Source organism: Venturia canescens, chromosome 2, assembly GCF_019457755.1.
Source record: "Venturia canescens isolate UGA chromosome 2, ASM1945775v1, whole genome shotgun sequence".
Classification (NCBI taxonomy): domain Eukaryota; kingdom Metazoa; phylum Arthropoda; class Insecta; order Hymenoptera; family Ichneumonidae; genus Venturia; species Venturia canescens.
Window position 1 is genome coordinate 18,693,569 of NC_057422.1, and position 12,462 is coordinate 18,706,030.

The following is a 12,462-nucleotide window of genomic DNA, read 5'->3' on the forward strand; positions in this document are numbered from 1 at the left end:
ATTTGACCAAATTGTAGCGATTTCCAGTATCGCTAAAGTTGCAAAGAATTTTTTTTTTCACTGATCCTCAAAGGTGTGAATGACGTTTTATTAAACTGCAATAATTGGAAAACTGGCGAAAAAAAAAAATCTTCTTCGTCTTAGAACAACGATCTTCGTAAGTAAAAAAGTCAATTCTGGATGGACGGAGGGGGAGAGAAGAAAACAGAACTTTTCTGTACCATTATAAATATTTGTTTATTACGTCGGTTTCTTTTACGAGATTCCGACTCTTCTCGAGCGTTTAACCAAATAAATATGTACATCGTTGTTTTGACAGGACTTTAAGATAAAAAATGATATTGATTCGTTGTTTTATGAATAGCATAACGAATAAGAATCACGGTCGTTGCGCGACCCAACTTTCATGGCTATTTCGATCTATGAAGATTCGTTCGTATCGCTTTTTCGACGCTGAAATCGAGGCTCCGTTTAAATTAAAAGTTAAGCTAAAAAAAAAAGAGAAGATGTGAAAATTGTCGAAACACACTAAAATCTCCCTCTTGAAGTTAACTTTACAGCGTTATCCATCAACTTAGAAAATAATATTGCACACAAGTTACGAAAAAAAAAGGACGCGTACTTAATCCTAAATACATAAATCTGGGTCGTTTATCTTCCATACATTTTCTACAATTTTCTTTCTAGAAATCATACATTCCTTATGAGAAAGATAAAAAAAAAAAAAATTTGGAAAAATCGTTTGAGACATCAAACAATATTCTGTTCAATTGAAAGTATGAATTCGCAAGCTTTTCCAAATTCTTTAACCGCAATTCCCATGGAGAAGTTCGAAAAAACGATTTGCTTCTTTTATGATAGAATATTGTGCGTTTTAAATATTGGCGCTTTGATAAATTGGTAACTAAACTTTTTCTTATTAGAAATTTAGGAAACATCTGGTTGTGCAAGTTGAAAAATCTACTTGCACACAGCTTCTTTTCATACTATTGCTTGCAGTGTCTTTTACTGTATTAGTACGTAAAAAAAATGTAACTCGGGTAGTTTCGAAACTTTTTTTATCATCTCCCAACATTTTAAACAATAGAAAATTCCATGCATCAACGTTAAAACGTCGTTTGTTTTCTTCCAAAGGGAACCGATAAGTTTTGTCACTGGCACCGGAATTGAAAGTCTTTCGGGCTGTAGAAAAATATTGAAAAGAAATTGTAAAATATTTATGTCTTTTACGTTTTGAGTTTTCGTAATCGATAAGCTGCTACCAAATGAAACAACGTTTTGAGAAAATAATGCTCATAAAATACAGATTTTCTAAAACTGTCATAGGAATTTCGCTTAATAATTCGAAAATGTGATAAGCACGAACTACACTAGTCAACAATTTAAAGGTACAAGAAAAAGCCTTTACAGGGTAAAATGAAAACGGAACGCAGTTATAAAATGCGAAAAACAAATCGAGTGTCGACGGTCCCTTTGATTTTTCATGTTTAAGAAACGAGTGTAAAGAGTGACTGTGCGGGAGTAGAAAAAAATTAATTCTTTCGCGCGTGTCTCTAATTATTTTTGTCTAGTTTTGAGCATGTGCAGATTGGGGTGCCATGGCACTTTTCTGAACGTCAAAGTTTTGGTCGTCTCGTCCGGACTGGGCTCGTCTTCGCTCGCTTCGGTGATGGTTGCTTGAAGGAGGCTAGGACCGTGGTCGTTGCCACCGAGGCTGGAAAAACGACGATGCTGTGGGAAAACGTTTTGACTGTTGGAACGAGCAAACCCTCCGGGATCACTCACCACTCGACGATGATGACGTCGATGACAATGCTGATCTTGATAATCGTCGTTATGACGATACTGATGATGGTGATGATGATGATTACGATAATGATGGTGATGATGATGCCGTTGGTAGTCGTTGTCGTGCAGTGAATTATAATTATGTGGACGATGATGGCGTTGAGCTTTTCTCTTGGGCGGTGGCATCGCGTATTCGATTACTTGTGGATGCATCGCCGAATTGGCAGTGTGCATTATCGGATTTGTCTCCAGGTACAACCAACTTCCGCTTTCCAAATAAGGAAAAAGATAATGAATTGAATCTTCGATCCGCGTTTCTTCATAATTCGATGGTCGATCGAGCGAACTTTCGGCCTCACGAAAATCGATTTTTAGTTTCCTCTTTCGACAACGTCGATGACGCGATATTGGCTGTAATCTGAGTAGAAAAAATCTTTTATGAATCAACGAAGTACGAAAGAACATTGAATCGTCGAAATAAAAATGCCAAATTCATCGTGCGAGTTACAAAGGTAATTGTAAATCAATTTTTTTAAAAAAAAGACTGATCAATGGAGATCCTAGCCAAGCAAATAGTAAAAAAATACGTCAACTTACAGTGTTCTCTGAATTACTGTAATTATTTAAATAGAAACAAATTTTGAAAATTTTCGAAAATAATTGAAAACGCTATCGCTCCCGTAAAAACTAAAGATTATCAAAGATTTGAATAAAAGTGACGATACTAAAAGTTTTGATATTCAAACGACAGTCAAAGAATTATGAATCGTTTTCGATTGCATGCAATAAACATGTGTCAAAGTAACATTAATGATAATTTTAGTTTATTCAGTACTGGCTACGATTTTGAGAGTAAACTTTTTAGTTTGTTTCAATTTATCAAATATCAAATATTTTCCACTGAATAGATTCTTCATTCCGTGGAGAATAAACCAGAGTGTAAAAAATTGTACTTTGATCTCTCAAATAAGAATACTCTTTGATTTAAAATGTTTCGGTTTTCTATAGAAATCGGTTTTATGATTCATGACGATCGTTATTGAGTTCAATCGACCAAGGAAAGTTCCATCGATACTAAAAGAGACAAATATATTTGTCAGTATATGCTAACACTAAGATCAAGTTCTTTTTATCATCGATATCGAAACAAACACGTTTCTTCTAAACGCCACGAAATAATTAGCATGAAAAACTACCTGGTCGAATATCGTCCGGACAATAACCGTCGTCAGTTGAGTGGATGCTCCCCCCTGGGTATTCTATAACACTTGTTCCAGGCTTCGAGCAAGAGAACGCAGCTGTGGAATCTATAGAAGACGACAAGAGGCAAACAAATCCTGGAGATGATGCCCCAAGCGAGTACGCCGAAGAAGCGAAGTTGAAGTTCCTGAGAGACCCAATTCTGGGTGACGACGGTATCGAAAGCCCATAGAACAGCATTGCTGAAGAGTAGAAAAGTGACGACTTGACGAGCAGGTTTAGCCATCATTTGGAAGCGAGTTATGCATGATCTTTTGGAAGTTTCAGCGATGAGAGTGCTCTGGGCGAAGCACTGGGCCAGTTGAAGTATCGAGGCGGCCAAGAGCATGGCGTGTCTACCACGGCTTTCGGGATCTTCAGTTTCAGCGTCATAAGTTGCGAGAGAACAGGCGCAAACGACAGCGGTAAAAACAGCGTACAATTGGACTCCGAAGAGGGCGACGTTCGACAGCAGAGCATCCAGAGTCGCTGGTGCACGCGTGACCACTGACATTTGCCGAACTTGGACGAGGCCACTCGCCGTCATTATGCCGCTCAATGCCAAAATACCGATGAGCGTGCCACACGTCAACCACGAGAGCGTAGCCGGTGAAAATTTGTCGTCTTCTCTCACCACGAGGAATATCAGAATCACAACGATTCCAGCAGTCATGCAAAGTATGCCGAGGAACAATCCTTTGCTCGAACCGTCACAACCTACTCGAGTGTGACTCGACGTCAGATCTTTGCTCGAATGAAATTTCGACTTGTGGCAATATCGATTTCTTCCGACGTTCTGGCCCATTACAAACGTCACCGCGGCTGCGATTAAACTGAAACGAGAACAATTGTTTCACTCCGAATCGAACACGATCTGGAGACGCGGCGGCGTCTTGAGGCCAAGTATTAAAAAGAAACATTTTGTAGGCGCAGGGCGAGTCAAGACGGGCCGTGTACCTTTATTATTTTTAGTTAAAGATTTTATGAAATTTATTCGAACTCGAAAAGATATTACTCAACCTCTCTGTATCGGGCGCAAACTATCACTATGCAATATTCAATCACGAAATTCCATTGCCCGTGGAGGTCGTTAAATATTGTTTTTTCCGTCACTTCGTATTTTACAAAGCCTCATAAATTTTCAAAAGCGATCGCTTTACAATGATCCACCCAAAAATAACGCTCTTCAATTGCTCTCTCGAGTAACGTCGATTTTTTCATTAAAACGTCTGAGACTGTCTTGCAAGGCAATTCCGTCCTTGACTAAAAAGATCTCGCGTTTTACTTCAAAGCTCGAGCTTTTTTTCATCTGACGTTTATTAAAGTATCGCTACACAAGTGGCACTAAATTTGTGATTGAATAGAGAATAACATTCCGAAGCGATTGACATCCCTGAAAAATTCTTTCTGAAGTTATATCTCTCTTTTTTATTCCAATGACGAATTTACCTGAACTGGACAATGAAGGGGTACAAAAAGGGCATGCTGGAGGTCCACAATTGGCCGAGAGTATTCGTGTTCAAACACTCTTGAAGAGTAACTACTTGAGATATTTGTTCCGGTGAAATAGGTTGATAAGGATGTGAAATGACATCGTCCGAAGCTGATTTGCCTGAAAGAATATTTTTGAAAATTTTATTATATAAAATCAATCTTACCATGGAGTTTGAAATAAGAAAAAAAACTTGATAATTCACCCAATAGGTCGCGAGCTCTTCTGGTGAGGGAACCAGGAAAACCTCGAAGGTTCAAAGGCGACGACGACGTTCCAGGACCTCTTTGAGCCAAATGCACAAAATACGTCCATTCTTGGGCCGAATCCCAGATTACGAGACGAGCCCAAACTGCAATATTCGTTGCTGCTAAATGCGTGAAGCCGAATCTCGCTGCTAAACCAAATCGCTCCACTAAAACCTGGACAAAAGTCAAATACTTTAGAAAATTCTCATTGTCTTGAGTGCAGAAAATATTTACGTTAGCCCCAGTCAAACACTTTATTGCTCATAACTAAAAAAGTCAAAAAAAACAAACAAACAAATATTGATTCGAGCTTCCCACCATGAGTGCGTGAGAATTAGCTGCAAATTTGACAAATTGCTGCCCTTAGAAGACCCTCGCTGAATCGATTTCCGCTCACCTGTGAGTTAACGAACAGGAAATGCATTTGCAAAAAAGTGAAAAGTCCGTGAAGTACTGGATGAACAAAAATAATGTCGCTGAGGCATTCGGCACCTTGCATCATCGTGTGCATAGCCATTTCCAGGCCATTGAAGACTAGAGTGGCCAGGCCGAAAACTGAAATTCGTACGAAATCGTAAATGTCTTGAACATTGGTGAAGAAATTCTATTAAGGCTTTATGTACACTTGCAGCGGGCGAAAAAACGTAATTTTCTTGATTTTTTTTTCAACAAGAAAATAAATGTTTATTGAAAAACTGTGAACGACGACATTCAATAGTACATATGTTCATGTACTCGTACAATTGTTTTCATCAAAAAATTTCTCAAAATGGTGCAACTCCAGCTGTATTCCAGTAGCACCTTTTTTGAGCATCAGTCGCTGTGTACATGATAATTGAAAAACTATTAATCCAATCCACACTAAATTTATGCCACTTATTTATTGTAATAATAGCTCGGGCCTGGACTGGAAAGGATTTGTAAAAATTTTGATTAAAAAAAAAATAGCAACAGTTGTAACAAAAAATTCATTTTTTGAGGTGCTAAATTTTCGATTTTTTGTTACAAATTTTTTTCCAACAAAATACGAAATCCTTCGTCCAGGCCCTAGCTATTATTATAATAAATAAGTGGTATAAATTTGCTATGGAACGGATTAATAGTTTTTTAGTAATCGTGTCCATCGCAGAGGTATTTTTCAAAAAATACGATTTTGAGATAATCGCGTTTAAAGATTCAAGTATTAAACGACCGCGCGCTCCGGGCGGTCGGTTGAAATACCCAAAGCTACGAATCTAATGCTCCGATCTTTACGAAATCTGGTGAGAATGTTTTTCAGGCATTGTACTTGAAGAATATCTGATTGAAAAATTTCGATTTTTCCGCCCACCACAAGTGTATACGCGGCCTTAATGGTTGCTGATTTAATTGATCTTAACATTGTCTTACGTAAAGCTCCGACGCGAATATAAAAACTCGTCGGTGCAGTTCTCGCTCTGGAAATATGAGCTCTTTTGAGAGAACCGAACCGCGTGAGTGAGGCACCACCGAGTTCCGCATCTTCAGTTCGGCCGTTTGCTAAAACTCCGCAACTGTCGACGAGCACCCAAAAATATATGCTGATGATAACTGCTATGCTTCCGACGTAGAGATACATCAGAAAAATGCTCTGTGCAGGGCAAAAAGAAAACAACGACAATTACAACGATGGCAATGAATCCTCTTCTAATTCGGTCATTTTCGGCGATGCATGCAAGCTGCGAAACAATTATATCCTGGAAACGTAACCGTAATATAATTATTCATTTTGATCGACGGGAGCTTCGTCCTAACAAAATTACAGAGGGAATGTAAATACGTGCATAATGGAATTTGCACAGGCCTCGCAAAGTTTCAGCGAGAGAAATTCTCGTGCTGCAATTACGAATTCCGTTTCGTGAACTAAAATTACCGCGAAAACCACGTAGATTCCCAAGAGACTACCGTAAGAGGGCTTCTGCTCGAGGAAGGGGGGAAAGCAAAAAAGCAAAAAAAAAAAAAGGCAAAAAGGTTTGAGAAGGAGGAAGAACGAGAAAGTGGAGAGGGAGTTTGATGTCCCTTTTTCCATCAAGCTCTCTCTTGAACGCGTTACAACTATTTATTTTCTTCTCTCGCTTCTTTCTTCCGAGTAGATTAATACGAACCGGTTAAACCTCGACCAACCGGATTCATTTACGTCTCGTATCGTGTACATTCTAATATACATGCACTAAGGTGCAATCATTCTGAGCGTTGAAATCGCCTAATGAATTCCCATTCCAGACGTCACTAGTTCCCCTGCCGAACTGACATTAATTGACGTATTAATATACTGCTGTAATAATCCTCCTCCCCCTCCGCCTTAAAATCGTCCACTTGATCATTTTTTTCAAACATTTCCCTCATTTATTGTTTGCCATTATTAGCTCGATGCAACTTCATTCGAGGGAACCTCCGCGACTAATAAAATAAGAACCGAGAAAATCGTGGTGAGCCAATCCAAGTTTTTTACTTTCAACGAATCAAACGAATGAAAAGCACGAAAGATTGGAAACCTCTCAATTTTTCGATTCGAATAAATACTTCACTGCGGCGAAAACATCGTTGGCATCAACGAAAGTTTTCTGAACCGATTGCGTACGAAAAACTTGTTGAATCGGCGAATATTCCTTTCCTCGCGGTGAACGTCTCCGCAATGTCACGTTTCAATAGTCGGTGACTAGACTTTGAGTTTTTCCAAATAATTACACTCTGGAAAAAGCGACTTGAAAGAAAATCCTTGAGCGTCATTCGCTCGAACCCCCGCAATAATGCAACACCAGCCCTTTCCATCCGAGTTGAACCGCACTTCGTGCTCTCTTCCCAGAAGTCTTCGCTTCAGAATAATTCCGTCATCCGATCAACGTTCAACCTCTCGAGCCCTCGCTATTATTCGTGTATTTTTTCCAATTAAAAAATCCTCGCAAGTTCGATGCGCTCTGAAAGAAGGCTCGTGGTAAAATAAACCTTAGCATGATTTTCCAAAGACAGATCATCATGCCGGTCAGTCTGCAGTTGTACGAATGGTGCGCGCCGGTCTCTTCGAAACTTTCACCGCGTTGTTTTCTCTCCGGAAAACAAGGCAGGTTCTTTCGTCGAATAAATTTGTTGTTCTGAATCGCCTCGACTCCGTATTCAACTATAATTATTGTACCTATAAACGTGCGCATGTGCATCCGAATGATCCATATTGAGAGTATCATCTCGCCGGAAGCAAACCCGACGATAACGAGAAGCAAAGTCCACGCTTGCTTCCGGTGTAACTTCGCAAAGAAGCCGGTTCCCGTTTCATATATTATCATGCACCAGCTTTTCAGGATCTGTATCAAAACGGAGTTAATGCTCGGGCACGCGCGCGAGTCACAGCGGGATCACCGGACGCTGATTTCACTCTTCTCCTCCAGCTCGCTTCAAAGTATGAGATTGTGTGTGTATAAAAGGCTCTATCTGCGAGATACTCCACGAATTAGAAATCGCTTTGCGTCTCGATCGAGTGAACAGATTACGGACTGCGGCGCGCGAGGCGAACGAGAAGAGGCCACTTTGACGAGTGCTGAGGCAGCTGAGCTATGTCCAGCGAACAGTACTTCTACTCGTACATAAATCCTCCGTTCGAACAGAGCCTGGAATAATAGTACTGCTGGAAGAATTTGACAGAAGAAAATGAGAAAAACGGTTTGAGGTCGGTGACGAAGAGGCAGCGGAATCGCAGCTTCCGGTTTGAGGCTTCGGCGACTTTGTGGCAACGCGACGACGTTACTTCAGCGAAAAGACGAATTTTGGGAAAATTATGCGAGGATTATTATAAAAGGTTTGTCGATTAAGGGCGGTTGGACACTGAGCGATTTGACATTAGCGATAAAACAAGATGGGGAGTGACGTTTCAATCGAGACCGCATGAGCCGAACGTTGAGTCGAGTTAATTGGGCTACTGTCGCTCGAGGCCCTTTTTTCGGCACCTTCGCGCCAGATTCTTGGAGATAATTGCATTTTTGTTCTTGTTGGTGTGAGCGTATGAAAAATCGACGACGCTGCTCACGTCTCGCTGATCGCGAGCTCGAACGAGGCCACGGGATAAAAATTTAATTAAAACGCATTCAGGCGCGGTTTGTGTCAAACGCTCCCGGCTTTTACATTCGCGCTTGTGGGTCTCGTTATTCCCCGCGAGACGACGAAGAAAGGAGCGTGTACTTTTGAAGAGCACTTTGTAAAAACAGGTTTACCGAGAGTGGAACGTCCATTAACGTCCCGGCTATCTCGTACGCGACGCCGGTACACGATACACGCGATTATCAGCATCGTTTGCCACCGCGTTATCAATACCGACATCATTCCTTTCGGTAATAATATCGAAAAAAAATCTTTTATACGACCAACCATTTTATTCGCATAGATCGTTAAATTCTGGAGATAAAAGTCTTGGGTGTTTCGTTTCTAAGACGCAGCGTTGCCGAGATATCGAGCGATTAGTGAAACGGCCAATCGGATACGCCGACAAGAGTGGGGGAAGCCACGCCCTTTAGCTACTCGCGACTCGCGGGATTGGCCAACGGGAGCGTACTCTGATATCTCAGTAACGACGAATCGGAGAAGAAAAAACCTGAGAACTTTTCTCTTCGAAATTCTGTCGTCTTTGCGACGAGAAAATAATATGAGACGATTTCATATTTATATTCCGATCAGGGGTTGCAATCTTACCTGGAGGCTCAGAAGGGGCACGGGCGTATCCATAACTTCGGCCAAACACAACGCCATCATCAAAACAACGACGAGCTCCCCGTAAACGTTGCTCAAAACGATCCATAACTGCGAGCTGAAAAGTAAACGCGGTTTTTGGTGTTATGGTTATTGCTGCGGTTTATTTATGGTGCTGGAAATGCTCACTAGGGTTCTGAATGGTCGAGTAAATCGTCGCTCGAACGTGCCCTCGCGAGAATTCTTGATACGAGCGACCTGGGCGGTGCCGTATTCGAAATGGGCGGCCTCCTTTCGGCACTTGGGACTTGCTCATTTGGGCCACTGCTTCTCTCACCCCTGGCGGGGTTACCCGAGTGGTTTCCCTCCACCGTGCCACCCGTCGTGCTTCCGGTCTCGTTCAGACTGTCTTTGTCGTGTGGTTCATTGCTCGCTGAAGCATCAAGAAACACACACACACACTCTCGTGAATAAAAATAGCAACGAATTATTCACTATTTGCAACAATAAATTCATTCCGTTGGAAATTTCATTTTTAAGGGGTCTGCTCGAATTGGAGGGCCAAAAAAAATACTATTTTCAAGAATTTTTTTTTATGAATATAAATTATAAACATGGATATAAAAAGTGTTAGGCCTAAAAAATACACTGTTAAAATACACAAAAAAAATTTGAAGAGACTTGAATTTGAGAATTTGAATTTGAGAAGACAGGTCCAAAATAAAGATGGGTGTGCACTCTTGATAAAATCTCTGGAATGGATGATCGGGAAAAAAATAAAAATGGTTTTAGATTCAATAGGTAAATGGCTGTAGCGCTTATCATACGAATTTTGATTGTCCAAAAATGACATAATGGCCGCCATTTTCCCAAAAACTACAAAAAAGCACGTTTTTTTCATAGTTTTTTTTTGCAAAAAAAATAGTATGATACGCAAAATTTCAAAATTAGTTTGATACGCGCTATGCCTATAGTCATAAAGAACATGTGCTAAAATTTTGGTAAGGAACGGTTGAATAGTTTCGGAGTTTTTATCAATGAGCCGTCCCAAAACGTAATTTTGAGAAAAACGCGTTTAAGGAGTTTCGGTACAGAAGTCTAAACATTAAGAAATTGATCAAATTTGGTGATAATGTTCTTCAACATCAAGTGCGAAAACACAATTTTTTTCAAAATTTTCTTCTACCTAGTTATCGAGTATAATTACGCATTAAAGCAGATTTCTTATGCCCGGAATGTACATATACCATATATGTATATATGGAAACGCTATGCTTATACACGTGAACTTCAGTGATCGATTACTCGATAACTGTGTAGAAGAAAAATCTTAAAAAATTTGTATTGTCAAATTTGACACTAAAGAATGTGTTCAACGAATTTCATAAAATTCTGAACTTTTTGAAATTTTTTATGTTTTTAGCATGGTTTAGCATGGCAACATTGTAATAATCGATTTTTTGAGAATTCTAATTATACTAGGCCCCTTAATCAAGAATGCAATCCTTCGATTGGAGAACAAACATGTTAGCATTTTAAAAAAAAACATGAAAAAATTCGAACCCAAGGCTCCCTTGTAAAATAGGAATTTGTAAAAAATATTAAAATTCTAATTGATGGGAGCATAGAAATTCAGATTTTTCTTCATCAAGACGCAGGCATTGTGTATTGTTCGCGAGTCAGCGTGAAATATATAGCTCGCGAGCAGTGCATTAAATTGGCGCTCGTCGTCTCGAGACGTAGCATAGTCTCTCGCACTCGTGGAATTCGTGTGATTAGAGCGGCATCCGAAGAACTCAGTTCTCGGTAATGAAGCATTTTGATACCGTCAAACGTTGCGTGAAGGCAGAGATGGATGGTCGAGAAATTTTAAGCACTTTTGAGAAGTATTTCCAATCTTTCATGCATCAACGATCAAAATGTCTGATCCTCGCAGCAGTCGCTTGACAACGAATACGTGCTCGTTGAGAAAAACATTTGTAATTCTCATCATTTTTTTACCGTTTCGTTTGAATCGCGAAAAGTTCTGCTTTTGTATTTCCTTGGGCGAGAGTAAAACAAAGTGGATCGTATTTGACCGAGACAGTGAGTAAATTCACCAGCGGACAGCTCCACGCTCGATGAACAATCACTTAGACTCCGAATTTACACCAAGTTTTACGGTAGATAAAGTTAGCAGATAAAACAACAATTAGCATGGAATGGTGAACGAACGAGAGCGAGAAAGAAACGAAATCCATGTGTGCACGATGCGTTACAAGTGTTCGTATATATAGATGAAGATATACATGTATTTTAAACGCTAAATACCGCGGTTGATTTGGGTGGCTGACGCCGCCGAGTGTGATCAATTTTGTCACGAATACGAAGTGTTTCAGGCCAAATCTACGATTTAGTAGTTTTTTTAGAAATTTTTTGGCTTCCGTGGATACTTGACCCTTTAACTCCGAAAAGACAACTTTCGCATGGACCCTTTTCTAGGGGATTATTATATACCATTAAAATTTTGCTAAAATCCATTTTTTTATTGGGTTTTTTTTTTTGCAAAATAAAGCAAAAAAGTAACAATTTTTGAGATCCGTTTTTTTTTAAATCAACGATTAGGAAGCCTCGGCATATTATTTTCGAGTGATAAAGTTGCATAAATCGTGTCCTCGATTTTTGTACTTTCGGAGTAATTAAATTTACGTTTGACGTAAAATTTAATTACATAAAAAGTGAATTTACTTTTACTCAGGACGTGAGTTAATTTACGTACCATTTATTTAAAATCTTTTTTATTTGACGTATTAAACCGTAAATCAATCAACGTTTAACGTAAAAGCGTGAATTAATTTACGTGAAAATGTTTTTTGGTATATTCTACCATTCAACGTATTGAAAGACAAATTAATTTATGTTCGAATAAAAAAATGTAATAGAAATATATATTTTTTTTCATTTCAATGAAATTTTTTTTTTTTTTTATGAAGGCAAACAAAATTAAAACGTAAACCAATTTAC

General features: G+C 39.4%; 2 protein-coding genes across 2 annotated transcripts in view; both read right to left on the bottom strand.

The window, feature by feature from the left end:
- Positions 1 to 218: 218 nt before the first annotated feature.
- On the bottom strand, positions 219 to 2,039 carry LOC122405926 (uncharacterized histidine-rich protein DDB_G0274557-like). Its single transcript, XM_043411006.1, has one exon. The coding sequence runs from the start codon at positions 2,020 to 2,022 to the stop codon at positions 1,558 to 1,560; it is 465 nt and encodes a 154-aa protein (XP_043266941.1). The 5' UTR covers positions 2,023 to 2,039; the 3' UTR covers positions 219 to 1,557.
- Positions 2,040 to 2,085: 46 nt separating this feature from the next.
- LOC122405921 (proton channel OtopLc-like) overlaps positions 2,086 to 12,462 on the bottom strand; it is a 32,222-nt gene continuing 21,845 nt past the window's right edge. The window contains exons 3-10 of the mRNA XM_043410998.1: positions 9,649 to 9,892; positions 9,463 to 9,577; positions 6,157 to 6,376; positions 5,165 to 5,322; positions 4,725 to 4,941; positions 4,477 to 4,639; positions 2,985 to 3,860; positions 2,086 to 2,206 (exon numbers count right to left, since the gene is read on the bottom strand). Of these exons, the coding sequence (XP_043266933.1) occupies positions 3,017 to 3,860; positions 4,477 to 4,639; positions 4,725 to 4,941; positions 5,165 to 5,322; positions 6,157 to 6,376; positions 9,463 to 9,577; positions 9,649 to 9,892 (1,961 nt within the window). The 3' untranslated portion in view covers positions 2,086 to 2,206; positions 2,985 to 3,016. The remainder of the gene's footprint in view (positions 2,207 to 2,984; positions 3,861 to 4,476; positions 4,640 to 4,724; positions 4,942 to 5,164; positions 5,323 to 6,156; positions 6,377 to 9,462; positions 9,578 to 9,648; positions 9,893 to 12,462) is intronic.

Bases quoted from the DNA above. Each gene is read 5' to 3' on its own strand.
- LOC122405926 (XM_043411006.1), bottom strand. From the start codon at position 2,022: ATGCACACTGCCAATTCGGCGATGCATCCACAAGTAATCGAATACGCG.